Here is a 25,775-nt window from a genome sequence, read left to right as displayed (position 1 = left end):
CAGTATGGATCCTAATTCTGTCAGGTGAATCAAGAACTGGTTGACAGATCACTCCCAAAGGGTGCTTGTTAAGGGTTCATCATCTTCTCTCAGCCTCACCTCTCTCCCAGGGCGCCTGATTTGGGGAGAGGAAAGGAAGGAGCCTGTAAGCTGCTCGCAGAATCCTTTGGGTAGGGAAAGCTGGGTACAAAGAAGCCGCTTTCTTCTTCTTCTTCTTCTTCTTCTTCTTCTTCTTCTTCTTCTTCTTCTTCTTCTTCTTCTTCTTCTTCTTCTTCTTCTTCTTCTTCTATCAAGAGATGAAGCCTCCTCCTTTCTCTGCTGGGAATTCTTTAGCATAATTGCTAATCACTCAACTGCACCTACTTCTGAGAGACTTTAATTGGCCCTTCTTTACAGGCATCAGACGGAAGCCCTCCACAGGTGGCTGTAGTAGAGACGGTTCTCCAAGGAACTCCCCTGAGATGGCAACCATCCAGCTCTGGGCTTAGGCCTGCCCACCAAAGTGGACTGCAAGCCCCACACTCAGATTCAGCCCCCTCCCTCCAAGCAGTGCTGCTGCCCCCATCTCTTGGGGGCGGGTTGCCTGGAGGATGGGAGTCTCATCCCAGGCTTGCTCATGTCCATCAGAGGCAATGTCACCCTCCCAGCTCAGACGGCCAAGCAATCTGGTCCCTGACGGGAGGGGGGGGGGAGTCCAGGGTCAGGGCCTGGTGGGGGCAGCTCTTCCTCCTTCGCCAAGCCTAAGTGCTCCTTGTGCTCCTGGCAACGGGCCCTAAGGGGACCCTGGCCCTGGGTCATTGGGTGGTCTTCTCATCCACTGGCAGCCCTCAGACCTTCACTCCAGGGGTGGGCTTGAGGCCCCCCAGAATCACCATGCAGAGAGATATCTTCCCCCGGAGGAAACTGCAGCTCCAGAAGGTCCCCTCCCTGAACACCCTCTTCCCCTGGATCCCCCACCCCTGTCCTTGGTCGGCCTCAGGACCCTCATGGGAGCCTTCTGGGGAAACATGATGGCTCACCTCTCCTTGGCTCACCCAGCTGGCTGGTTTCTAGACTGAAGGGCCTGCCTATTGGAAGCGAGAAGGGCAATCGGTCCAGCTGGTCTCAGGCTTTGGAAACAGGAGCTTTGGACCAATGTCCTTGGTTGCCTTTGCCCAGAAATGGGGCTGGGCACTCTGCTCTTCCGCGTTACCTGCCATGGACTCCCTGTGGCTGGGATGGAACCAGGAGCCCCTTGGGGCACAAAGCGGGTGCTCCATCCCCAGGCTATGGCCCTTCCCTAGTGTAGGTGGGGACATTTGTCAAAGCTTATTGCGCTGGCCACCTGCCCAGGTCTCCTCGCTCCAGGGTGGTGCAGCAGTTAAGAGCAGCCTGACTGTCAGGCAGGAGTTCGAATGCTCCATCCACAGTGGGAGGGGGAGCAGCGGGAGAAGAGGGGCTTCACCGCCCATCTCCTCTTGGGTGCAGACAGGGGCTGGTGACAAGGCCCCAGTGAGGAGTGTGCAGGAGTCCAGTTGATGCTCCCCACTGGGGGCCCCTTTGGGTGACCCAGAGACCAGCCTGGTGTGGAGCTAAGAGCGGCAGCTTCTCATCCGGCAAGCTGGGTTCGATTCCCCGGTCCTCCTCCACATGCAGCCACCTGTGACCTCATCACAGCCCTGATAGAGCTGTTCTCACTGAGCAGTTCCGCGTGAGCTCTCTCAGCCCCACCTCCCTCGCAGGGTGTCTGTTGTGGGGAGAGGAAAGGGAAGGAGATTGGAAGCCACTTTGAGACTCCTTCGGGTAGAGAAAAGCCAGGTACAAGAAGCAGATCTTTTCTTCTTGAGCGGGACTCGTGGCGAAGGGGCTTCTGCAGGGGGCAGGAGACAGAGCACAGGGCTGCTTGTGGGGATGCTGCCTTCCTCCATGAGCCCCCTTGACAGCCGGTTGCCCTGCCAGGGTTCCCACACAAGAAATGCGGGGCCGCATGGTTTGCAGGCGAGGGTGGCAGGCCTGCAGCCTCAGCAGAAACCGCTGCCTCAGCCCGCCCCTCTTGCGTAAGGCAGACCACGCACATTCCTCCCCTCGGCAGCGCCTGCCAGGGGCCCGGTGGGGGCCCAATTATGGCCAAGAACAGGAATCCGAGGGCAAGACGGGATCGGATCCCTCCTGCCGGGATCAAAGTTCCAGGCGACCCCGAGGCGAGGGACAAAGCGCAGCAGTGGCCTGGACATGCCGGGGGAGCCCCACACCCACACACAGATTAACCCACACAGTCCGGGCCTTGGAAAAGTCCCCCTGTGGAGAAGCCCACCTGAGGAGGCAGGTGCAGCAGAGGTGGGCCTGCGGTGGGGGGGGGGGAGAGCCTTCTGCAGCCCCAGGACTAGTTTGAGTTGCCTCGTGCAGAAAAGGCTCAGAACCACATCCCCCCACGTTTTTCATTGCAACCCCCGTGTCTGATGCTGGGGTGTAATTTTGGGGGTGCAAGGGATTTTTTCGTGGGGGGGGATTTCCAAACTGCATGCTGCTTCCTTGAGATGCTGCCCTACTCCATGCACTCAAACCCCCCCCCCCCCCGGCTGTGGGAGAACCTGGTGCTCGCAGGGGAAAGGTCTTCTGCTGGCAATGCTTCCTCTTCGCAGGCGAATTCGTCCGGCCCTGGTTCCCCCCTCGTGTTGGGCAGCAGCTGGGGGCTCAGAATACGTGCTGGGCCCCACCCATCCTGCACCCGATGCCTCTGGCCCCCGGGAGCAAGAGCCCCCCCCACTCCAAAAGGAAGGAAGCCTTGAAGGAAGCCTTGCAGGAGGGGCCGGCCATAAGCAAGGAAACCCTTCCCAGGGTCTGGAGAGGCTCTTCAAGCAACATGACCCACATTTCGAGTCCCAAGGGGGGCAGAAAGGGCACCTCATTCAGGGGAGGACTGAAAGCGGACCAGAGGAGGGGGGGGCAGGAAGCAGGCCTCCTTCCAGGCAGCCCCCCCCCCATGTGCCAGAAAGAAGCAGCCAGCCTGAGCTCATGCCAGAGGCCCTGAGCTGCATCCCAAAGAGGTGGACGAATGGAAAAGCCGCCCCTCCTTCCCCTGAGCGGACAGAGCAGCATGGGAGCCCGGAGCCCTTCCCCGATGGAGGGACCCACAGCAGAAGGGGCCTTGAGTCCACGGAGCCACCAAATCCCAGGCTTCTCTCAAGCCCCTCCTGTCGCTTCAGGCTGGGTCCTGAAAGGCTGGGAAGGCCTCGCCGTGGTCCCAGGAGAACCCCGTGCGGGCGCTGCCCCTCTCACTCACTCCCCAGGGGTCCCACAAACAAACTCCTGCCGCCCCAGGTGTGTCTCCTGCTCAGCTGAGTTGTGCCTCTGGCTCTCTGGGGTCAGGGGCTCTGCCAAGGGGCCAGGCCTGCCCACTGGGCTCCTGCGTGCGGGCACAGGGCCCATCTCTCCCTCTTTGCAACGTCAGGTCATTGTGCTCCAGCGACTGGGGGGGGGACTGGCTGACCCTCTACCCCCCCATTCAGACAGTGAGACCAAGCAAGCATCCAAGGCTGAACGAGGCAACAAAAGAGAAGGGGAAAACACACACACACACCCCTTCCATAGCCTCGATATTTAGGATGTCGAAGGGGATTCCTTGAAGTGGCTGCAGGTTCCCCTTCGGCCCCACCAGGGCTGGCTTCCTTTCCTTTGCTCTCTGCCCCGTGGCCCACCTGGATTCCCTGAGCAGGGTCTGCTGGGCCTGGAGAGAGGGCTGGACCAGAACCCATGGGATGAAATTAATTCAAAAGGAATAGGGAGTATCTGCCTCAAGGTATTGTCTCTTCCTTTTAATGTTTGTTCAGGGGGGGGGGTGCCAGGTGTCGGGCTCAATGTTGCTTTCTGGCAAGGCTGACCCCGCTCCCCACCCTCCTGTGTCCAGCCCCCCCCCCTGTCTGGCTGTTCCCCGGGCTTTTCTTTAGGGCTTGTGGGGGTGGGGAGGGGGGGTATGGACAATTGAGCGTTGTCTGTAGACGGGGATTTCTTGGCTTGTGTCGTTTCTGTGAGCGGCCCAGAAACTTGGCCTCCGTGGCAGGAGCTGGGGAGTGGGAAGAACTTGGCAAGGGTCTGCTTCTTGCCGGCCATTTTCCTTTGCACGTGGGGGCCCAACAAGAGCTCTCTCCAGAACCCCCCCCCCCCACACACACACACTGCAAGCCCAGCTTTCCCCTTGGCATTTGCTCTTTGGGCTCCCTGCAGTTCAGCCGGCTTAGTCTCCAGAGAAACAGCCCCCCCCCAGCTCCTTCCCAAGGCCAGGCGGCCCCCCAGGGGAAGGCAGGTCTCCAGGAGAACAAGTGGGAAACGGGGAGGGGGGGCAGGCCTGCAGGCTGAGATGGATGACAGCCCGGGGGCCTTTCTCCTAAATGACCCCACTCCCCAAGGCCCAGCAAGTTCTCAAGACCAAAGAGTCCCACACCGCTCTGGTGCCCGAGGGGGGGGTGCTTGTGGAGGAGGGGGGGCTGGATCCGAGGGCTGAGCTGTTGTGGGGGACCATGGCCGGTGTTTGGGGGCCTTGGAGGCCTCCTCCGCTCAGAAGGCGGCTGCAGTGCAGCCCACGTGGCCCCAGCCGTGCAGGCAGGGAGCAGAGAAGAAAGGGCAGGCTTGTGTCGTCCCCCCCCGTCCCCCCCCCGTCCTCCCCCCCCCCCCGCCGCCCAGCTGCAGCCTGGGAAACAGACTCCAAAGAGCCTGGGAAGAATGTGGCTCCACTGAGGCTGCCCTCTCCTCCTCCTCCTCCTCCTCCTCTTCCACTCACTCTCAGTGCAGCCCCACAAGCTGTGTCAACAGAGGGGGCAGGAGCAGGGCGGCCCCACCCTCGCTCGGAGGCCCTGCCAGCCCAGGGGCCACGTTGGGCCACAAACAGCAGCCCCCCCCCGGGTTCCAGGCAGGCAGCCCCAAGGAGTCACGGTCATGTTATCCCAGCTGGGACATGGCAAAGCACACGGCCAAGGTCACGCAGCACGGCAGGAACCCAGGAAGGAAACAAGCCCCCCCCCCCCAGGAGACCCTCTCCTCCCCATGTGCTGTCGGGGGGGGGGGGCTCCAGGTTGCAGTCCTCCTCTGGACTCCAGCCAGTGGCAGACACTGGTCTGCTGGCAGGGATGGGTTGGCTTCCCCCTGCCAGGGGGTGGGGTGGGGGGAATGGTGGGTGACAGGCCCATGTTCCCTGTGGGCTCTGCCATAACAGCCGTGGAGCGGAGCCAAGGCTCTGACCTCTGGCCTGGAAGTGCAGGATACCTGCAAGCCCCTCTGAGGCCTGCTGTGCTGGGGAGTGGGAGGCTGGTGGAGATGGCAGCGGGTGCCACCCTCCCCCCCCCCCAGCCTTCCTAGATGGGCTTTGTGGGCTCCAGGGAGGAGGGCTCTTTGGGAAAGAAGGAAAAGCCGGATCTACACGGATCCCCATGGATCCACCTTCGAAAACTGGACAAATCTAGTATCCAGCCACACATGGAAGACCAGACTATAGACTGGACCATAAAAACAAGGGATCCAACACAAGCATGGGGATCAGCGGCATGGATCCTCATGAACTCATATGATTTTTACATTGAAACGAAATAAAACCACCTTCATACTCTACACAAGGGATAGTCAAGCTGCGGCCCTCCAGATACCCATGGACTACAATTCCCAAGGGCCCCTGACAGCATTTGTTGGCAGGGGCTCATGGGAATTGTAGTCCACGGACATCTGGAGGGCCGCAGGTTGACCGCCCCTGCTCTTAGCCTGTAGGCAGCACCAAAAAAGTCGCTCACGGGGCCACAGTGGGGCAAACTCGTAGCTGAGCTATATCGATCCTCATGATTTTTGCACTGGGTCATCCCAAACTCCCCCTAAGATCTCCTGGGACATCAGTAGCCACAGCACTCAAACAGAAGGTCCCAGAGTCACGCGTCCATGGCAATATGACACAGGAAAAACAGGGTCCATAACGCAGACCTTGGTGGATCTCCAGGATAACTTTTGCACATGGTCACACCTGACTCACCATTGAATGCCATTTCCTATCCATGGCCACAGCCTGCAGCACAGAAAGCAGGATCCAGAACAGATGGAGGCAGAATTTTGGGCAAAAAAATCATGTTAAAGGAAGGGGAGGAACGTTGGGAAATAATATCAAGCTAACATAATGTCAGTCCTTGAGGGAAGGGTGGTTCAAAATGTTCCTTAGATGGTGTGTTACCCCGAAAGTCACAGGTAAGAGGTCACCCAATCCAGATAGCAGGTCTTGGAGATAGAAGCTCATGGACATGTGAAATGATGCAAATGTTTTGGGCTGATGCAGGGGATTATGACGGGTACGTTTCCCATGTATGCTAAATTTAGGCGGTTATGTTTCTTTCCAATGAATTTACCAAAGCATCTAATGGAGTTCTTCTTCTATGCAACTGGTTAATGGTTAATGGTAGGTGTGAAATGGAAGCCAGCATCAACTCCAGAAGTGGACAAGATGGGACAATTTGCATTGATGGCAAGCATGGTACCCAAAGAACCTCCAGAGAAATTTCAGCATCACTGGATTCGCTTTCTGGACTCCCAAGACACAATTATCTGTCAAAATACATAACTACTGTAAATAATCAACTAGTAGATCCTGAATGTTAGGATGAGATTGGATTGTTCCCCCCTTTCCCCTCCTGCCCCGCACTGTATAACAACCCCCTCACTCCCTTAGCCTCTCTGTGAAACAAATAAAGCTGTTTACTACAACAGGAGATCACGGATACACACCCTTGTGGCAACACGAGGGAGCAAAGACATGGTGCTGGAGCACGGGGCCGGACGGACCCTCAGAGTTCTGCACTGGGTCATCCCAACCTCACCATCCAATTGCATATCATGTTCTTATACCGTGCGAATCACGGATCCACTCCTTTGTGGCAACACCACCGAGCAAAATGCGGTTCAAAGCATGGATCCTGATGGGTGCCACTCCTTTGTGGCAACGGATCCACTCCTTTGTGGCAACACCACTGAGCAAAATGCAGTTCAAAGCATGGATCTTGATGGGTGCCCATCTTCTTGCATCGGGTCACCCCACATTCCTGATCGAATCTCATATTGTGTCTAGGGCCCAGCTTACACCACAAGAATCACAGCTCCACACCTTGGTGGCGACACCAAAGAGCAAAAAGAGGGTCCCGAAACACAGCCCCTGGTGGATCCACAGGGGGCTTTGCAGTGAGGCACCCCAAATTCACCACCGAGTCACATATCCTGTTGATAGCTACAGAAGAAGAAGAAGAAGAAGAAGAGTTGGTTCTTATATGCCGCTTTCCCCTACCTGAAGGAGGCTCAAAGCAGCTTACAGTCACCTTCCCTTTCCTCTCCCCTCAACAGACACCCTGCGAGGGAGGGGAGGCTGAGAGAGCCCTGAGATTACTGAAGAAGAAGAAGAGTTAGTTCTTATATGCCGCTTTCCCCTACCTGAAGGAGGCTCAAAGCAGCTTACAGTCACCTTCCCTTTCCTCTCCCCTCAACAGACACCCTGTGGGGTGGGAGAGGCTGAGAGAGCCCTGATATCACTGCCCGGTCAGAACAGTTTTATCAGTGCCATGGGGAGCCCAAGGTCACCCAGCTGGCTGCATGTGGGGGAGCACAGAATCGAACCCGGCATGCCAGATTAGAAGTCCACACTCCTAACCACTGCACCAAAATTATTCACAAGAAGCATGGAACCACACTGTCATGGCATTGCCACATCACGGAAGCATAGTTCTGAAGCATGGACCCTCAGGATGTCTGCATTATGAGCCCCTGAACTCACTACCAAAACACATCCCTTACTGATCAGCACAGATTGCACTACATGGGGCCTCGTGTTTTCTGTCGCAGCCAGGACCCCGCGAGTTCATCCCAACTCTGTAGTGTGACCCCAGCAGGATGACACAAGAGTCAAAACTGAACTGAACCCCCCACCGTGAGAAACCCCAGTTTATATCAACATGCAGAAAATTGTTGTTGTTAGGTGCAAAGTCGTGTCTGACCCATCGCGACCCCATGGACAATGATCCTCCAGGCCTTCCTGTCTTCTACCATTCCCCGGAGTCCATTTAAGTTTGCACCTACTGCTTCAGTGACTCCATCCAGCCACCTCATTCTCTGTCGTCCCCTTCTTCTTTTGCCCTCGATCGCTCCCAGCATTAGGCTCTTCTCCAGGGAGTCCTTCCTTCTCATGAGGTGGCCAAAGTATTTGAGTTTCATCTGAAGGATCTGGGCTTCTAAGGAGCAGGCAGGGCTGATCTCCTCTAGGACTGACCGGTTTGTTCGCCTTGCAGTCCAAGGGACTCGCAAGAGTCTTCTCCAGCATCAGAGTTCAAAAGCCTCAATTCTTTGACGCTCAGCCTTCCTTATGGTCCAACTTTCGCAGTCATACATTGCAACTGGGAAGACCATAGCCTTGACTAAATGCACTTTTGTTGGCAGGGTGATGTCTCTGCTTTTTAGGATGCTGTCTAGATTTGCCATAGCTTTCCTCCCCAGGAGCAAGCGTCTTTTAATTTCTTTGCTGCAGTCCCCATCTGCAGTGATCTTGGAGCCCAGGAAAATAAAATCTGTCATTATCTCCATTTCTTCCCCATCCATTTACCTGGAATTGAGAGGGCCGGATGCCATGATCTTTGTTTTCTTGATGTTGAGTTTCAAGCCAACTTTTGCACTCTCCTCCTTCATCCGCATCAACAGGCTCTTTAGTTCCTCTTCACTTTCTGCCATTAGAGTGGTATCATCTGCATAGTCAATGAAGCAGAAGTAGATGCTGGAACTTCTGGAAGTTCTCGGTCCACATATTGCTGGAGCCTAGCTTGTTTCACTTTTAGTTCCTCCCAAACCCCCCCCCCCATTTTGTGGTGGGAGAAGTGGCCATGGAGTCAATATGGAATGGGGGTCACCTGAGGATCCATCAGGCTCCGAGCTTTGGAACTAGGTGGTGACTCCATGGCGTGACCACATAGGCGCTGTGGTTTTTCAGCTGTGTGCCGGGGCCATTTCTTTAATGGATGTTGACCTTTGGCTGAGTGCCAGAATCGGGAGGGTCCAGGCCTCGGTCTCCCCACAATGCCCGGTGCTTTCTGTGATGCACAACAGTCGTTTTATTTTGTTTCAATGTGAAAAGCATATAAATTCCTGAGAATCCTTTTGGAATAATCTAGATCCGACTTTTACCCCACCCCCGGCTCTTCACCTTCCCACCTCCAGGTGGGGCCTGAAGACCTCCCGGAATGTCCCTGGGCTCCCAGTCCCCCGGCGGTGCCTGGCCCTGCCTTGCGGCAAGGGAGCCCTTCGGCCGCGGCCTCTCTGGCAATGCAGCTCCGGCGACACGCGGCGGCCACACGGGCAACGGCAGCCCGGCCAGCCGGCCGGCATCGGGGCGGGCGGGCGGGTGCCAGCCTCCAGGAGGGCCCGGGAGACCTCCCGCTGATCTCCCGTCGTCCGCCTGGAGGTGATGGCGGCGGCGTCGCAGCGTGGACCGCAGGGCATTGTCGCCCTTCCCGGCCGGAGGTGGCCACCCTCGGCGCGGCCGCCAGCCCCCTGCCCGGGCACATCTGGCGGGGCGGGGCGGGGCGGGGCCTGGGCCAGCCATGGATGCTCCGCGCCGGGCGATGCTGCCGCCGCCGCTGCTCCTCCTCCCGCCGCCGCTGCTGCTGCTGCTGCTGGCCGGTGCGTAAGGCCAGGCAGGCCGCGGGGCTGGGGCGGGGGGCGCGGGGGGTGCGGGGGGCGCGCTGCCGCCAGGCCCCGCCGGGCAGGGGGGGTGGGCTTTGCCTCTTCCCGCCGCGCTTGCTGGGAGCGGGGCTCGGGCCCTTCCTGGACGGGGGCCGCTTCTCCCCTCCCGCCCAGCTCCGCCAAGGCCTCCTGCTCTGGCCGGGGGACCACTGGCACCCCTGGCCGCCCCTCCCGGGCTGCGAACAAAGCGCGGCTCCAGCGGCGGGTCTCTGGAGGGAGGGGGGGGCGGGAGGAGCAGGAGGCCATTTGGTTCGGGCCTCCCTTCGTCTGGACCGCGCCGGGGTCAGCAGCAGGCGGCGCGGGGGGGGGGGATCTGGGGAGAGACCCTCTGGCCTTTGCAGGAGGGGCTGGAGGCCACCCGGGGGGCAGAGTTCGCCCAGCCCAGCCCAGCCCAGCCCGGAGACCCTGGGGGCCGGGTGGGTGGTGCTGGGGGGGAGGGGGGCGTGAAAAGAGGAAGGGGCTCTGCTAAAAGACCCCCGCCAATGCCCCTTCGGAAAGAGGGGCCTGGGAAGTTCACTGCCGCCCCTTTCTGCAGTGCCAAGGGGCATCCTCCTGTCCAAATGAGGGGGGGGGGTTCTGTTGGGGGGCCTGCAGGGAGCCCTCCCCAGCCTTGGCAGGAGGGGAGTGGGCCCCGCCCCCCCCCCGCACACACCCCAGGGCTTGCTTGAGCCTCCGTGCCAGGGAAGAGGCCCGCCCTCTCCGGCGGGGGCTGGTTGATGACGCTGCTGCCGGGCACAGATGCGCTGACCTAGATAGCGGGATTGTCTGGGGGGGCTGTGCCTTGGGGGGGGCTCCGTCCGCCTTCTGTTGGCTGCCCTGCCTGCCAGGCACTGCCTGCCTCTGCCTGCCACTCACTGCCTTGAGGCCCTTTCTTCTCTGCCCCCCCTGTGTGGCACCCGCCCATCCCTTGGGGCAGCGTGGCAACCGGTGGCCGGGTGGGCCTGCCTGGAGACGGGCACAGGTGCTTCTGGGCGGGGGGGGGGGGAGGAGCTGTATCCCCTTCCATGGCCCAGGTGGGAAGGGAAGGCACCAGTCAGAGCAGTTCCTCAGTGGAACAGGCTTCCTCGGGAGGGGGTGGGTTCTCCATGTTTAAGCAGAGGCTGGAGAGCCCTCTGACGGAGAGGCTGATCCTGTGAAGGCTCAAGGGGGTGGCAAGTAACAGTGGATGAGCGATAAGGTTGTGAGTGTCCTGCACAGTGCAGAGGGTTGGACTAGATGACCCATGAGGTCCCTTCCCACTCTAGGATTCTATGCTTCTAAATTCCGCCTAAACCTCCAGAGGAAGTTCCTGACAGAGTGGTTTCTCAGTGGAACAGGCTTCCTCGGGAGGTGGTGGGTTCGCCCTCTTTGGAGATTTTTAAACAGAGGCTGGAGAGCCATCTGACGGAGAGGCTGATTCTGTGAAGGCTCAAGGGGGTGGCAGGTGACAGTGGATGAGCGAGAGGGTTGTGTCCGGAGGGCCAGGCAGCCCCTGGTGCTGAAGGAGCCTGTGAACCTGTGAGGGCCTGAAGCGCTGGGCAGATTTGGGGCTGGGCTGGGTGGTAGCTGCCCCCCCATGGAATGCAAGTTTGCCATCCTCTTCTCAGTGGTGGGGAGGAGAATCCAAGGCTGCCGGGGCAGGGGGGGGACCAGAACATTTGCCAAAGGAAAAATTCCAAAATTTGGGGGAGCACTGAGAAAAAAATCTCCTATGAAATACTTTCCCTTTCTGAGGAGAAATAAATCTCGTCTCTAAGAACATTTCACTCACTTGAAGGTTGTAGCATGAAAGAATCTTATATTTTTCCTTTGGAATGAGCAGAAACGTATAAAAGAATGTACAGTGGCCCTTTCTTGCATGCCCACTTTGAGGTTAGGTGACTTTACTCCAGGGATTCCGGTTTACTTGAGTGGGGGGGGCATCATCCGTTCCTGGAATGGGGGTCACTGTGGGTGGGTGGGTGGCAGTTGTGAATTTCCTGCATTCTGCAGGGGTTGGACTAGATGACCCTGGGTCCCTTCCGACTCCATGATTCTCTGATCCTGTGAAAGCGTATGCCCAGGGTTCGACTAGGTTGGTCTGCAAAGTGCCCCTGAACTCGGCCTACAAGGCTCTTGCCCTGAGCAGAAAGCTCCTTCCTCTGCAGACAAGGCATGAGGGCCGCTTAACCCTGCTGGAAATCTCGGGCCGGGCCGGGTCACTCCCTGAGCCTCACGCGGGAAATCTGGCTCCTGGGGTGTCCTTCTGGCAGTCTCTGGCCACTGGGGAGGAAGCTGAAGATGCGTTTTGGCCTGAAGCCTTTTTCCCCTCTCTTGCAAGGATAAGTTCCTGGGGGGGAGCCAGATGCATTTTCCATCCCCGCTGAATCGCAGATAATGCCCCGGCCTTTTCATTGATACGTGCTGCGTAGCATTCGGCACCCATATATAAGCACAGAGTTAATTCACAATAGGGATGCCTGCAAAACTTATTGCACAGCTTGGGTTTAGCCTGAGCTGCTTTCCCCCGGGGTGAAGGGAGCCTGCCTTTGCCAATTCCTCCTGGCCGGGAGCACATTTAGCGGCCCCTTCTGCTTGGGGGGGGCTCTTTGGGGGAGGTCCCCCCCCTTCCCAAGCCCAACCCCCCCAGGCTGCAGCCTTAATTCTCCAGGAACTTCCCCACCCAGAGGTGGGACTCCTTTAAATCCCCCAAACCCTTTTTCTTCTCCAGCCCCGCTTTTCTTGGCAACTGCCACACAACCAGAGTGCCCCCCCATTTGTCTGCTCCCCCCCAGTGGTCTGGTTAGCTCACAGTGTGGGGGGTGTGGGGGTGAGGGAGAAAGGACGGGGTGGTGGGTCTCTTTGGCTGCTGCAGTCCCTCTTCGATGCCTTTTTGTTGCCTGGTGGTCTCCTGTGTGGAAAACTGACTGGCTTTGTGGGTGAGATTCTGAAGGGTCACTCTGGTTGCACTCAAGAGCACGAAGAAGACGGAGCTGTAATAACGAAGCCTAAGTCCCAGATCGAGCACAGGGGGCTGGGTGTGTGTGTGGGGGGGTGGGTGGAGGGGATCTTTTCTTCCTTGTTAGGGTCTTCTGCTGTGGCTACACCTACTCTGCCTTTCTCTGCAGCTCTGAGCAGTGCACGGGATGTCCACCTGCCCCCGGGCCCTTGCGCCGTGTGGTGGGCACCTCTGTCTCCATCCCCTGCAGCGTGTCGGAGTACGAGGGGCCCACCCTGCAGCACTTGAGTGGTTCCTGTACCGCCCGTCGGCTCCGGACATCTCCATCGGGGTGGTCAGCACCAAAGACCCCCGGTTCCCCTATGCCATCTTTGGGCCACGGGTGCAGGCGGGAGCGGTGTCCGTCCAGCGGGTGCGGGGGGATGCTGTGGAGCTGCGCATCAAGGAGGTCCGTGCGGAAGACGCGGGGGTCTACGAGTGCTACACCCCCTCCACCGACTCCAAATACCTCGGCGCCTACAGCAGCAAGGTGGAGCTCAAAGGTACCCCCGGGGTGTCTCTGGGCTGTGGGGGGGCGTGAGGCCGGTGGTGCTGACGCTTCCCAGAGGCTGCAGGCCCTGGGCAGGGAGTCACGTGGTGTCCAGTCCCGGGTCAAGAAGAGGCCAGAGTGATGACCTTGCAGGTGTTGGGCTGCAGACCAGGAGAGAGGGGTGGGTCGGAAACAGGGACCAGTTCCCAGGAGGAACAAGCCCGTGGGGTGAGCAGGTAGCCTCCAAGTCCAGCCTGGGCCAGGAGCCATGTGTGTGGGGGGGGGATGGGGACCATGATGGGGGCTCCTGGGTGGGCCTGACTGGAGAGAAAAAGGAAGGTCAGAGGGCTGCAGGGCTGCTTCCCTTGTGCCTCAACATGGACACGGGTCCAAAAATCCCCTTTTGGGCTGTGTCTGTTGGGTCTGGAGATGCTTCCTGATCTCACCTTCGAAGGATTTTGAAGATTGACAAGTAGCTGGTTCATGGCCCAACTTCCTGGGTGCCTTGCAAAAAGGGGGGTGATGACGACAGAGAGGAGCTCAGTGGAGGAAACAGCTGTCTTGGGGGGAGGGAGTCACATCCCACTGAATTCCCAGAATTCCGAGGGTCTTGCTCCCCTAATCTCGGAAATTTCCCGACCTAGCATTGGCACCCCATCGGAAGGAATAGACAGAAGGCCAAAAGAGAGGGGCCCAGGGGCAGCCACCAAAAAGGCCCCGTCCCGTGTGCCCCTGTCCTGCAGCCTCCATTCAGGGGGAGCAGGTTCACAATCCTGGGCCCACCGTTAGGTCTCCAAGCCAGGCAAAGGGGTCTCTCAGCCTCCCCTGAACTGCAGGCTCATGGCCTGAACCCATCAATACCGGCAACCGTGAAAATCTGCCCAGAGGCACAAGGAAGAATTCATAGCAGCATTTTCCAGAAGCCACCCGCTCTCCTTCCTAGGTCTGCGGGGTGCCTGGGGGTCTTCAGAAAGGAAAGCACAGCTGGATCCGGGGGGGGCACTCCTCTTGAAGGGCTGGCAGCCCTTGTGGCCCAGGGGACCCAAGCACACCTTTTCTTTGCAGGGGAGGGGTCCTTCTACCCCAGCCTCCCTGGAAGGCCCTCTGTGAGGGGACCAAGGAGAGGTGGACGAGACCCCCTCCCCAGCATCCCCCTGCCCATCAGTTGCCCACGGGGTAAAGGAGGAGGTTGCCAAGGCCTCCCCCCCCGGACCGACTGACGCCCCTTCGCCTCTCTTGCTGCCTCAACAGTGATGCCTGACAAGCTCTCCGTTGCTGCCGCCCCTCCTTCCCCCCCGAAGACCCTTCTCCGGAGCCGAGGGGCTGTCGCTGCCTCCCCCCCACTGCCCCAGGTGAGCCTCTCGGAGGGCCAGGAGCTGCGCCTGCCCTGCACGGCCCTGACGGAGACCCAGGAGCACACCCACCTCGCCGTCTCCTTTGGCTTCTCCGGGCCTCAGCCCCCCGGGGTGGGGGGACGGTGCAGGAGGTGATCGGGGTGCGGCGGGATTTTTGCCGTGGAGGCCAGTGGGCGCTTTGCAGACCGACACGAAGCCCGACAGCTCTCCGTCACGAAGTGGGCCGCCAGCAGTATCAGATGGCCCTGGGCGGGCTGAGGCCGGACGATGCGGGGGTCTTCCACTGCACGGCAGGAGAATGGATCCAGGACCCAGACGGCAGCTGGCAGCTGATCGCTCAGAAGCAGGTGGCGCTGGCCCGGGTGACGGTCCGGACCATCGGTAAGTCTGCCCAGGCTCTTCCCCCCTCGTGGATGGAAGGGGCTCCTGGTCCCCCTTTGCGGAGGGCCTCGCTTGGGCAGGTCCAGGGACTGGGCAGAGTAGGACGAGGCAAGAGTGGCCTAGACAATTCCCCAAATCAGCAGGAGGAATGAGCATGGATGGGTGGGGTCTGGGTCCCCCTAGGGCTCTGTGTGTCGTGCTTAGGGAGCCCCGCTGTGGGGTTCCATGGGGCAGGACTTGCAATGAGTCTGGCGGTCATCCAGAGAGAATGAAGCATGTTCACTTTTCACTTAATGTGCCACGGAGCAAAAGCACAGAACTGGCAACTCAGCAGCACCGGGGACTTCTCAAGTCCAAATGACCGACTTCCCCCTCCTTCACTGCCTGCCACGCCCAAAGCCCCTCTCCTCCCTTCCCTCTGGCCGGCGGCCCAGGAAGCCTCCCGCTGAGCCCCCCCCCCCCCGTGCCTTGGCTCCAAGATGAGGGTCCCCCATGAACTCCCCGTTAGATAACTCCGCCTTGAAGTGGACAATTGAGACCCCCCAGGCTCCAGCCACAAATCGTGGTGACCTGAACGGGGGTGTTAGGAAGAGCCTCTGGGACAGGTTCCAGCCCCCCCAGCCAGGCCCTCTGGCTTCCCTCCACACCTGCTGCCCCCCTCTGCACCCAGGGGCTCCATCCCTTTCGGGCTCCTTAATCGTGCAGGACAGGCGGAGGGCAGGAGGGCCACTGCAGGGCAAGCAGCTGAGCACACTGGCTGGGCAGCCCCTGGCCCCTGGCCCCTGGCCCTCGTGCCCCTGCTGCTGCAGAAGAGGCAGGACAAGGCAGCGAGCTGGGCTCGAGCCCCCCCCCCCCTGCCCCGCCCCGGAGTTCTCCCAGCAGCCAGGCGGCCCGGGCATGTGGGGTGGATGCAGCAGTCGAGTGCGTCTGGACAGTCCTTGCACCCCTCCCCAGCAGCGAGACGGCCACCCAGCACAGGATGGTGGCCGAGAAGCACACCTGGGTGGGCCTCCTCCCCCTGCAGGGGGCCAGGCGGCTGGGGAGTGTGGATCGCCCATCCAGAGCTCCTGCTGCCTCTTCCTCCTGGCCCCAAGTGCCAGGAAGCAGGAGGAGGAGGAGGAGGAGGAGGAGGAGGAGCGGGGGGTGGGGAAGAGGCTCCGGTTGGCCTCAGTGGGGGCCTGTCCTCAGCCTGTTGGGGGAGGTCCCCTGCCAGGGTCAGTCAGAGGCTGGACACGGCGTCGGAAGGACAGAAAGGTTTTTAGTTATCGAGATAAGAACCTTCACGTTTCTCTGCTGCCTTTCCCACGAGGCTCAGGAGGGCAGACATGAAAATGTAAATTCATATTTTCTATTAAATCGGTCCCAAGGAACCCATCCTTCCATCCCAGACTCCCTTAAGGCTTTGCTCCTGCGTGCGGATTCCTGGCTGGCTCTGCATCTCAATACTGGGGCCTGGTCTGGACTCACCCCCCTTGAGCCCCAGAGAGAAAGGGGGACGATAACGGAAGTGTGAATCAACGAATACCCTTCCCTGTTTGGAGCAATAGGAGCCTCCTCAGCCCCCCTCAGGCCTCTGTCGGCCTGTGAAGAGGACGCCTGGGACCCCCCAAAGAGGTCCTGTGGATCCCACCGCCTTCTGACACCCTCACTGCTCCTCCCCCTGCCCCGAACGGTCCCCATGGGTCCCCATGGCCCTGACCCACACGTGCTGCACAGAGGCCCTCCTGCCTCCGCTGCTCACCTGGCTGAGGCCGCCCAGCCCCGAGGGCCAAAGACGCATCTTGGCTTGACCCCATGGCCATTGGGATCCGCTTCCCTGGGAAGCACTCCGAGCAGCCCGGCGGCCCTTCACGGGACCTTGCTCAAGGTGGGTGTCAAGGAGGGTGGCCCCAGGGGGAGCTCAGGACCGTTGCTGCTGGCGATCCATTCTCTGTGTTTTGCCCTCAGCGAGTCAGCTGTCGGTGTCTGCCAGCCCTTCCCAGGTCCGGGTCAGCGCCGGAGAACCCCTGGAGCTCCTGTGCAACGCCTCTGGAGTCCCGGCTTCCCCGTGGTCCCCCGTGGCCTACACGGTGGGCTGGGAGCTGAGCAAGGAGGAGGCCCCCGAGGGGCGTCTTGTGGCCCAGCTGGACCCGATGGGAGCGCTGATCCTGGGGGACGGCTACACCAACCGCGACGTGGGCCAGCGGCACGTGTCCCTGCAGAGGCTGGGGTTGCCCCCCGGCGGCTACCGGCTGCGGATTGAGGCGGCTCAGCCCGGGGACGTGGGCACCTACCAGTGCGTGGTGCGGGCTTACGTCCTTTCGCCAGGAGCAGAGCGGCGCCAGGTGGCCACTGGCGGTCTCAGGGCTGGGCCGTGACATGAAACCTGAAGGTACGTGCTTTGAGGCTGGGTGGAGTCGAGGAGGCTGGGAGTCGCGATGTCAGGTGGGCTTTCCCAGCCTTTCTGCACCTCAGGGCTCTGTGGAGTTCTGACCTGCCCAAAATGGCTGGCCTTCTTCCACACCCGGGAGCTCCTCGGGCATTCTGAAAATCTGCACAGCCCCATCAAGTCTCCAGTGGCCAATCAGAGGGCTTGCTGGGCAGAAACCCCACATTGTTTACCCACTTCCTAAAAACCCTTGGTGGTGGGCGCCAGCCAAAGTGCCAGCTAGTGCCCTGGTGGCTGTGTGAGCCCTGCTGGGGACCCCTGAGATAGACGCCCTTGTCCCTGTCCGCACTGGGGTGAGGCCAGCCATGGGTGCCGTGGGAGGGCTGGCCGCTCACCCTTCAAGCCTCCAGGGGAAGGAGAAGGCCAGCGGGACAGCCTGACACTAGGTTGCCCTGCAGGCTCCCTCTGGACCGCCATTTTGAGGGAAGCCCTCGTGTGGCAGGGCCCGTGCAGGCTGGCTTTGCGGGAGAGCAGGCCTCCTCCGGCAGGGTTTCTTGATGGCCCCGGAAGGGTCTCCCGAATGGGAGGGAGCCAGTTAATTTTTCATATATATTTTAAATGTCTTAAACTGTTGACAGGTGATATGACCATAAGTGGTCATGTTGACCCACCTTCCCTCCCAAAATGGCCAATGATGGGCCTGGAGGGGGGTGGAAGGGGAGGGGCCCTGGGTGGCCGTACACACAGCTGTGCTTCCCAACCACATTCTGCACAATCCTAGAATCCTAGAGTTGGAAGGGACCTCCAGGGTCATCTAGTCCAACCCCCTGCACTGTGCAGGACACTCACAATCCTCTTGCTCATCCCCTGTCACCTGCCACCCCCTTGAGCCTTCCCAGAATCAGCCTCCCCTTCAGATGGCTCTCCAGCCTCTGCTTAAAAACCTCCAAGGAAGGGGAACCCACCACCTCCCAAGGAAGCCTGTTACACTGAGGAACCTCTCTGACTGTCAGGAACTTCTTCCGGATGTTTAGATGGAATTTAGAATCCTAGAATAACAGAGTGGGAGGGATCTCCTGGGTCATCTAGTCCAGCCCCCTGCACCAGGCAGGACACTCACATCCCTATCGCTCATCCACTGTCACCTGCCACCCCCTTGAACCTTCACAGAATTGAGCCACTTCTGAGGTTTATAGAACCACAGAATCATAGAGCTGGAAGGGGCCACACAGGCCTTCTAGTCCAACCCCCTGCTCAACGCAGGATCAGCCCAGAGCATCCTAAAGCATCCAAGAAAAGTGTGTATCCAACCTTTGCTTGAAGACTGCCAGTGAGGGGGAGCTCACCACCTCCTTAGGCAGCCTATTCCACTGCTGAACTACTCTGACTGTGAAAAACTTTTTCCTGATATCTAGCCTATATCGTTGTACTTGGAGTTTAAAGCTATTACTGCGCGTCCTCTCCTCTGCAGCCAGCAGAAACAGCATCCTGCCCTCCAAGTTTCTTGAGCCCTGAAGAATGTTTCAGGGGTTTCCCAACTGTAAAGGTTGAGGAGGGCTGGGTAAGGAGGTCACTGCTGCCTTCTTTCTCTGGCACAGTAACTGGGCAGCCCAGCAAAGGAAGTGGGCGGGGCAGATGCCCCTTGTAGCATTGCATAGTGGGGGAAGCCTTGCTTAGGGCTGATCCTGCATTGAGCAGGGGGCTGGACTAGATGGCCTGTATGGCCCCTTCCCACTCTAGGATTCTGTGATTCTGTGGTTCTAAGCCAAGGGGAGAACCGTTGGGTGTCTCGGGCCTCCTGCTTGGCCCCTGGGTCCTCTTTGCTGCATGCCTCCCTCCCGTGTTTGTCCTGGGTCCCAGGGGCGTTTCTGGGCTCTCAGTGGTCTTCCCCTTCATTCCCTGCAGCTGTCGTGCTGGGGGCCCGGGCGTGGCTGCCGTCCCCCACCATCTATCGGGGGGACACGGTTGAGGTGCGCTGCAACATATCTGTGGAATCGACGCAGGCTGTCCACGTGGCCCTCAGCTGGTGGGTGGAGGTGGCCCGAGAGGACTCTGAGACCCACGGACACATGCTGGCCTCGGTCAGCCGTGAGGGGGTGGCGGTTCTTGGGCGCCGTCCATCCGGCGGCACTGTGAGTGTGGAGAAGGTGGGGCCACAGAGCCATCAGCTGCGCATCCACGAGGTCCAGCCGTCGGATGAGGGGAAGTACCACTGTGCCCTGACCGCCTGGGTGCGCTCTCCGGACCGCAGCTGGTACAATGCTGGAGCCGTGCAGTCCAACACAGTCACCGTCTACCCCTATGCTCTGCGTGAGTAGGATGCTGGGCGGGGGGGGGGGGGTTGTGCCTCCTGCAGCTTGCATGCCCGCTACTGACTGTGCCCTCTTGCAGGGTGGCCTTCCTTCCTTCCTTCCTTCCTTCCTTCCTTCCTTCCTTCCTTCCTTCCTTCCTTCCTTCCTTCCTTCCTTCCTTCCTTCCTTCCTGAAGCACAGTGGCATACCACTGGTGTTGGGGGTGGCATGAACCAGAAGGGTCCGTTCTGTGGCACAGAGAAGTGACAGAGTGACCCTGGGCGATGTGGGAGGTCACAGGAGGCGGACTCCCTGGTCACGTGCCCTTCCAGAGGGGTTGGGAAGACCAGGGGTTTGCACGGTGGGCAACCCAGTGGGCCTTGGTGCAGTTCTGCTGTTCGGGAAGGTCTCTTAGGACCTTCCGCCTTCTCATCCTCTCTCCTCTCCTCTCCCCCCCTTCCCGCAGCCTTGGACACCTTGTTCATCCCCCTTCTGGCGGGGGTCTCCAGTGCCCTCTTCATGGGCATCACCGTCCTCTCTGCCGTCACCTGCTGCTTCATGAGGAGGCTCCGCAAGAGGTGGGTCCCTGGGGGGATGGGAGGGGGGCTCCATGGGGTCCCACTCCCTCCACAGGCCTCCTGGCCTGCCCTCCCAGCAGGAGGAAGCCTGCCGCATGGGTGCTGTTCGTCTCTCCCTCTTTGGCGGCTGCTGAGGGCTGCTCAGGCTTCCCCTCCGGCCCAGTCCCACAGGGGAACGTCACAGTTCAGGCGCTGGGCAGGGCAGCAGGTGCACGTGGGGGCCGAGCCGGTCAGTGAGGAGAGCAGCACGGGAGGGCCCAAGGGAAGCCCACTGCTCTGGGGCCTGGATCCGGAGGGATCAAATTCTCACTTGGGAGGTCTGACAAGTTTTGCCCCCTGTGCTTTGTGGGGGTGTGCAGTGGAGCTTTAAGGAGCGTCCAGGCCAGGCTGGTCCAGGCTGGCATGATCACATTGGCTCTGGGAAGCTAAGCAGGGCCTGCCTTGGTTAAGATTTGGATGGGAGACCGCCGGGACGTCCCAGGATAATGCACAGCAGCTGGCCACGGCCAACCTCCTTGCAAGGTCGCTTGCTCTAAAACCAGCCTCCCCCCCTGCCCCTGAGGAGGTTGCCATAAGACCCCTGGGGTCTGGTGGCACCTGGTGGGCTGGCCCCATCCCAACCGGCTCCCTTCCTCCTCCATGCAGGGATCCGTCTCCGTGAGTCCGGCCTGCTGCCAGCCGGCTTCCTCGTGTCTGCACAAGGAGGAGACGACCAGCCCACCATCCGCTCTGGGAATCCTCCGGGATGAACTTGGTGCCCATCTGGAGAAGAGCCCTGAAGCCTCAGCTCCTAGTCTGGCCGCTTTCCCCATGGAGGGGACCTCCCCACCCACGGGTGCCCCCCCCCTCTCTCTGTCTGTGCAGGGGGTGGGAGGTCCCCAGAGAGCCCTTCTCCCCTTGATTATTGAGAGTCAATGTTTCCCCCTCTTTGGTCCAGCCTCCGTCCAAGGGTGGTTTTCTTCCCCAAAGGGGCTGGGGAGGGGGGAGACCCTGGCTGCCTTTAGGGTGGGTCAGGGCCCACCTGCAGAATGGGAAGGCCCAGGAGGCCCCCAGGGAAGCACCCGAGGAGTAGCTGATAAAAGGCTTGGCTGAGTGGCAGCCAGGGCCAGCCTCATCCTGAGGACACCCCCCCCCCACCCCCAGCCATCAGCTGCTCCCCAGGTGGGCTTCTGCAGCAGCCAGGTGGGCCCAATGATTGGGAAGCACTGGGGGGGGCATTACTGGGGGGGGATCCTTGAACATTTCTGGCCATACCCAAAAACCCCAGGGGGTGCCGGGGGCCTCTTTACCCCCTCATGTGTGCATCGGCTGTGCGTGGCCCTGCAGCTGGGCTCGTGGCCCGGGAGCATGCTGGGGCAGAACGCGAGAGGGCGGATTTCGGCCCCCGGGGTGGCTGCCGGGGCAGAGGGGCAGAGCGAGTGCTTCACAGACAAGAGGCAGGCTTGGGGCTTGTACTCCCGGAGCCGGCTGCTGCCAGTTCCCTCTGAGGAAGGCTGAGATGGCAGCCGTGACCCTGGGGAGACCACTGCCCTTGGCAGAGGCCTCTTCCTTCAGCGTGTGTGTGTGTGTGTGTGTGGGGGGGGGGGAGAGCCAGTCCCTGCCCCATGGCTGCATTACGGAAGGGTAGGTGGGTGGGGGTCGGGGCTCTTGGGAGCAGCCCTCCTGGCGGGGGTGGGGGGAGCAGCAGGAGGCATCGGAAAGGATCCAACCGGAATCAGCCTGTGGCTTTCTGACGGCTGCTTATTTTTAGCTCCGTTCTGAAAAGCAGCGAAGCCACAATGCTCCGGGGGGAACTCAAGACAGCGGTGAGGGTGGGGGTGGGGGTGGGGATCGCAGCATGGCAGAGAGAACCGGCAGCATCCTCTGCTGGCTCAGGGCCTCTGCCCCCCCCCCCTCCGAAGGCCGTCCTTCTGCCCTTCTGCCCTTCTGCCAGACCCCTGGGTGCTGCGGGTGGGGGGGGGAGCACGGGAAAAGAGGCCGCTCCGAGTGCATGAGAGACAGCAGAGGGGCCGCGTTTTGTGATACGTTTAATTTATTAAACCATTTGAATAAATTGTGATTGTAATAAAAGTGCAACAGTGACCCCCTGCCTCTCCCCTTGCTGCCTTTGTCCTTCCTGGAAGGGGTGCCAGCCTCTAGGTGGGGACAGAGAGATCCGTTTGCCTAGAGTGGCCTTTCTTGCCTCATTTACCACGGAGAAGCTGCTGAAACGGTCCTCCGGCCCTGAGAAGCCCCAGAAGTGGTGTGAGGGTGCAGAACGTGGTTGGGGAGCCTGTTCCCACCCGGGGACCCCCCGGCCCCTCAGTGGCTCTTTTGGGGTCAATGTGACCATCTACGGTCCTATCACCCGATAAAGGTTTAACAAAAATTTTAAAAAATAGATCAAATTAATTCACCCCCACCCATTTGGGAAACCCTTGCAGGGTCATCGAGAAACCCCGAAATTCACGAAATCCCGGTTGAGGGGGCCTGGTGTAGAGAGAGTGGCAGCTTCAGGCCGCAGCATCTGAGGGCGGGCCAGTTACACACTTCCCGGGGAGCTACGTGGGGCTGGTGCCTGGCGGGTTCCTCGGGGGGCATCCTTTGCGGGCAGCTGAGCAGCGACTGCCTGCCCCGCAGTGCCCTCCGAAGGCAGGGACCGAGCAGTGGCTGCCCCATGAGAAATCCTGCTGCTGTATCGGTGGATGGATCTGGGATCCTCCTGTGCCTGGCATCGGGACATCCCAGGAGCTGAGCAGAGGAACCGTACTGATGGCCCCTGCTCCCTCAGAACTGCAAAAGCCAGGCAGGGCAGAGGAATCAGGCATCATGGCAGAAGAACGTGAGAAAAGCAAAAGTAAGGGGACAGAAACCCCCACCAGCCGGGCAAAGCCAGGTTGCCCCGGACCTCCCCAGCTCGGCTCTGTTTCCAGACCCACCAGAACCCACCCACCCCCCTGCCCTTCTTCCGGGAGGCTGTTCTGGAGGCACGGGGCTGAGCTGGCCTGCAGCAGAAGGTGCCTTAGACAAGGCCCCGGTTCATGCAGAAGGAGCCCAGTTCAGTCCCCAGTCTCTCTAGCTAAAGGGGGATGCCTGCATCGCTGAGAGCAGCGGGATATAAATAAAAAATAAATTGTGAAAGATCCTTTTCTGCCTGAGACCTTGGAGCGTGGCTGCCAGTCTGAGCAGGCAGTTCTGAGCTGGATGGGCCAAGGGGGGTGGAGGTGGGGGTCTGACACTTGTGTAAGAACACAGGTTGCTGGGGAGAATGAAACACTTTTACTGTTGAGAACCCCCTGAAGCATCCTTCAGGCTTTGAGAAACCCCAGAGGCAGCGCGAGGGTCGTGTTGGGAAGCAGAGCTGTGAACACGTTTCCAATGTGCCCCCCACCCCCTCCAGGCCCATCACTGGCCATTGGGGGGGGGGGTCAGCATGTCCATATATGGTCATATCACCTGATAAATGCTCAACAAGCATTTACAATACATAAAAACTTAACTCGCACCCATTTGGGAAACCCATCCAGAAAGCCCAGGGTCTCACAACCCCCTGGCGGAGGGAGCCTGCCCGAGGTGCTCACCTCACGTGGGGGCCAGGGACAGAAGCCTTCAAAAGGCTGCCCCCCTTTAGGCCAACTGCCCCCAAGGGGGCTCTCATGCTGGAACATCTACCGGGGCCCCTTTGGTGTAGTCCCGTGTCTCTGTTGAGCTGCAACCACTGGCAGGGCTACGTAAGTGAAGGGCCGGCTGGGCTGCCAGGGTTCAGGCCCAAAGGGGAGGGGGCCACACAGATGTGAGTTCCAGGGAGCTTCTCACAGGCGGGGGGCGCCCCACCCCTCCTGGCCCCTCGAGGCCTCTGACGGATGGTATGTCAGAGGCTGCAGTACCTTCTCTGGCCTGCCGCAGTGGGGGTGCTGCAGAGCCACCGAGATCTGTCCTGCAGCTCCTCTGGGTGGGGGGTCAGCTGTGGTTTCTTCCGCTTCCTGGCTGCACGGCCATGTGTGCATTTCTCGATTTGACTCTTTCCCGCAGGGTGTCTCCATGTTCCTGGACGGTGCCCATCTTGACCTCTGTAAGGGGTCTCGCTTTTCATAGAATCATGGAATCACAGAGTTGGAAGGGACCACGTGGCGTTTGTGACAGGCACAAAGTTCTTGGTTTTCCTTTGAGTTGCCTGTCCAGACAGGGCCTGCCGGGAGAGGTCTGTGGGGCCAAAAAGCAGCATTTCCCGTTTCAGAGGTGAAACGGATCCCAGCGGAAGGCCTGGCATGCTGCCGGCTCTGAGGGAGCCCAATTCAGGGCTGCCATAGCTCTTCCCCCGGCCCTGCACTTGGCTCTTTGGACATCCTGGGGCAGGGGTGGTGGAGATATTCCAGCCACAGTGGCTGGAGGGGGGTGGGTGGGGAGGGGCTCTGTCTGGCCAAGCCAGCCTCCTTTGATGCTGCTTCTCTACAATCCCTCTTCCACCCCCCAGCAGAAGGCAGTGCGCCATCACCCTCTGGCCATGGGCACAGTGGGCTCCCCAGGCTTTTAACCTGCCCCCCTTTGGCCTCTGATTCCACTTGAGCGACCCCTGCAAGGGTCCTGAGGCCCAGCTCAGGGAGGGGCTAAGCGGGAGACGAGTGAGAATTCCGTCTGAGGTTGGCATCCTCACCCACGGAAGTGAGGGCCTTGTTTGCTGAGCTGTGAAACTGGGTGAGGGTCTCCTGCACTTCTGACTGACTGGTGGGGCCAGTCTTTGTGGGAGGGGATCGGCCTCCCCCTGGGAGCCCCTAGAAGACTCCCCTGCTCCTGGAGGCCTCCTGGACTCTAGGGGGCCACTTGGGGGTCTGGCATTCCTAGAGGTGCCTCCCACTTGATTTTTGGGAGAACCCAGAATCCTGGCTGCGTGGCACGGAGTGGAGCCCGGATTCTGTCCTCCTGCACCCAAAACCTAAATGCTCCAGACCGGCATGCAGAAGCCACACGAGAGAATCCACCCGTTTGCAATGTACCCCCCCCCCAGCGTGTTCCTGTTTTCCCTGAGGCCCACCGTATTCCTCAAATGGGTGCAGAACTGGCAGCTTTGTGGAGACCCTGGGGTGGGAGAAGCTGGTGGGCCACTCCTGGCCAGGCACAGCTGCAAGACAGTCTCCAGGTGGCTGGCCCGGGGTCCTCTGGGATACTGGCAGCCATGCAGGGCAGAAGCCCCCCCCCCCACGGCCTCCCCCTCCCTTCCCCTGCTGGTGTGCAAAAGGTCCTCTGAGTTCTCGGGCATGCTGGGGGAGGGGCACAGCTGGACTCTCTTTGGGTGGGGAAAGCTCCAGGATCCCCTGGGGAGGGGGCTCTCTGTTTCTCCCAGGTGCCAGCTCTAGGGGGAGAAATTCCTGGACATTTGGGGCTGAGGGTATGCACCTCAGTGGGGGTCTGGGCCAGAGTCCCCCTCCAAAGCAGCCCTTTCCCCCAGATCTGTGTGATTTTGAGGCCCTGCCTGGAGATTGGCAAGCTATAGGATAGGGTCTGGTTCTGCTGTGGGGGGGGGGGCTGGGGGGCTCTGCAGATTGCACCCTTCACAGAAAGCCTTTTCGTGCCACAGCTGGGGCGGGAGGCCTGCCCATAACCTTGGCACAGGGACCAGGCAGAGGCAGGGATGGGGGCGGGGGCTGGATTGCTCC

General features: G+C 60.1%; 2 protein-coding genes across 2 annotated transcripts in view; both read left to right on the top strand.

Moving 5' to 3' along the window:
* Positions 1-9,547: 9,547 nt before the first annotated feature.
* Positions 9,548-25,775, top strand: part of LOC143827844 (immunoglobulin superfamily member 8-like) — a 166,467-nt gene continuing 150,239 nt past the window's right edge. Inside the window, exon 1 of the mRNA XM_077317944.1 lies at positions 9,548-9,660. Coding sequence (XP_077174059.1) covers positions 9,582-9,660 — 79 coding nt within the window. The 5' untranslated portion in view covers positions 9,548-9,581. The remainder of the gene's footprint in view (positions 9,661-25,775) is intronic.
* Positions 11,640-21,758, top strand: LOC143818965 (immunoglobulin superfamily member 8-like). The gene is given in 11 exon segments (XM_077321006.1): positions 11,640-11,655; positions 12,810-12,839; positions 12,842-12,922; positions 12,925-13,182; positions 14,421-14,621; positions 14,624-14,905; positions 16,853-17,240; positions 17,242-17,276; positions 19,179-19,583; positions 20,031-20,142; positions 20,788-21,758. Coding segments are annotated over 11 exon segments (1,824 nt in total). The 3' UTR covers positions 20,804-21,758.

This window comes from Paroedura picta, chromosome 1 (genome assembly GCF_049243985.1).
Source record: "Paroedura picta isolate Pp20150507F chromosome 1, Ppicta_v3.0, whole genome shotgun sequence".
Taxonomy (NCBI): domain Eukaryota; kingdom Metazoa; phylum Chordata; class Lepidosauria; order Squamata; family Gekkonidae; genus Paroedura; species Paroedura picta.
This window is presented reverse-complemented; position numbering and strand designations above follow the sequence as displayed.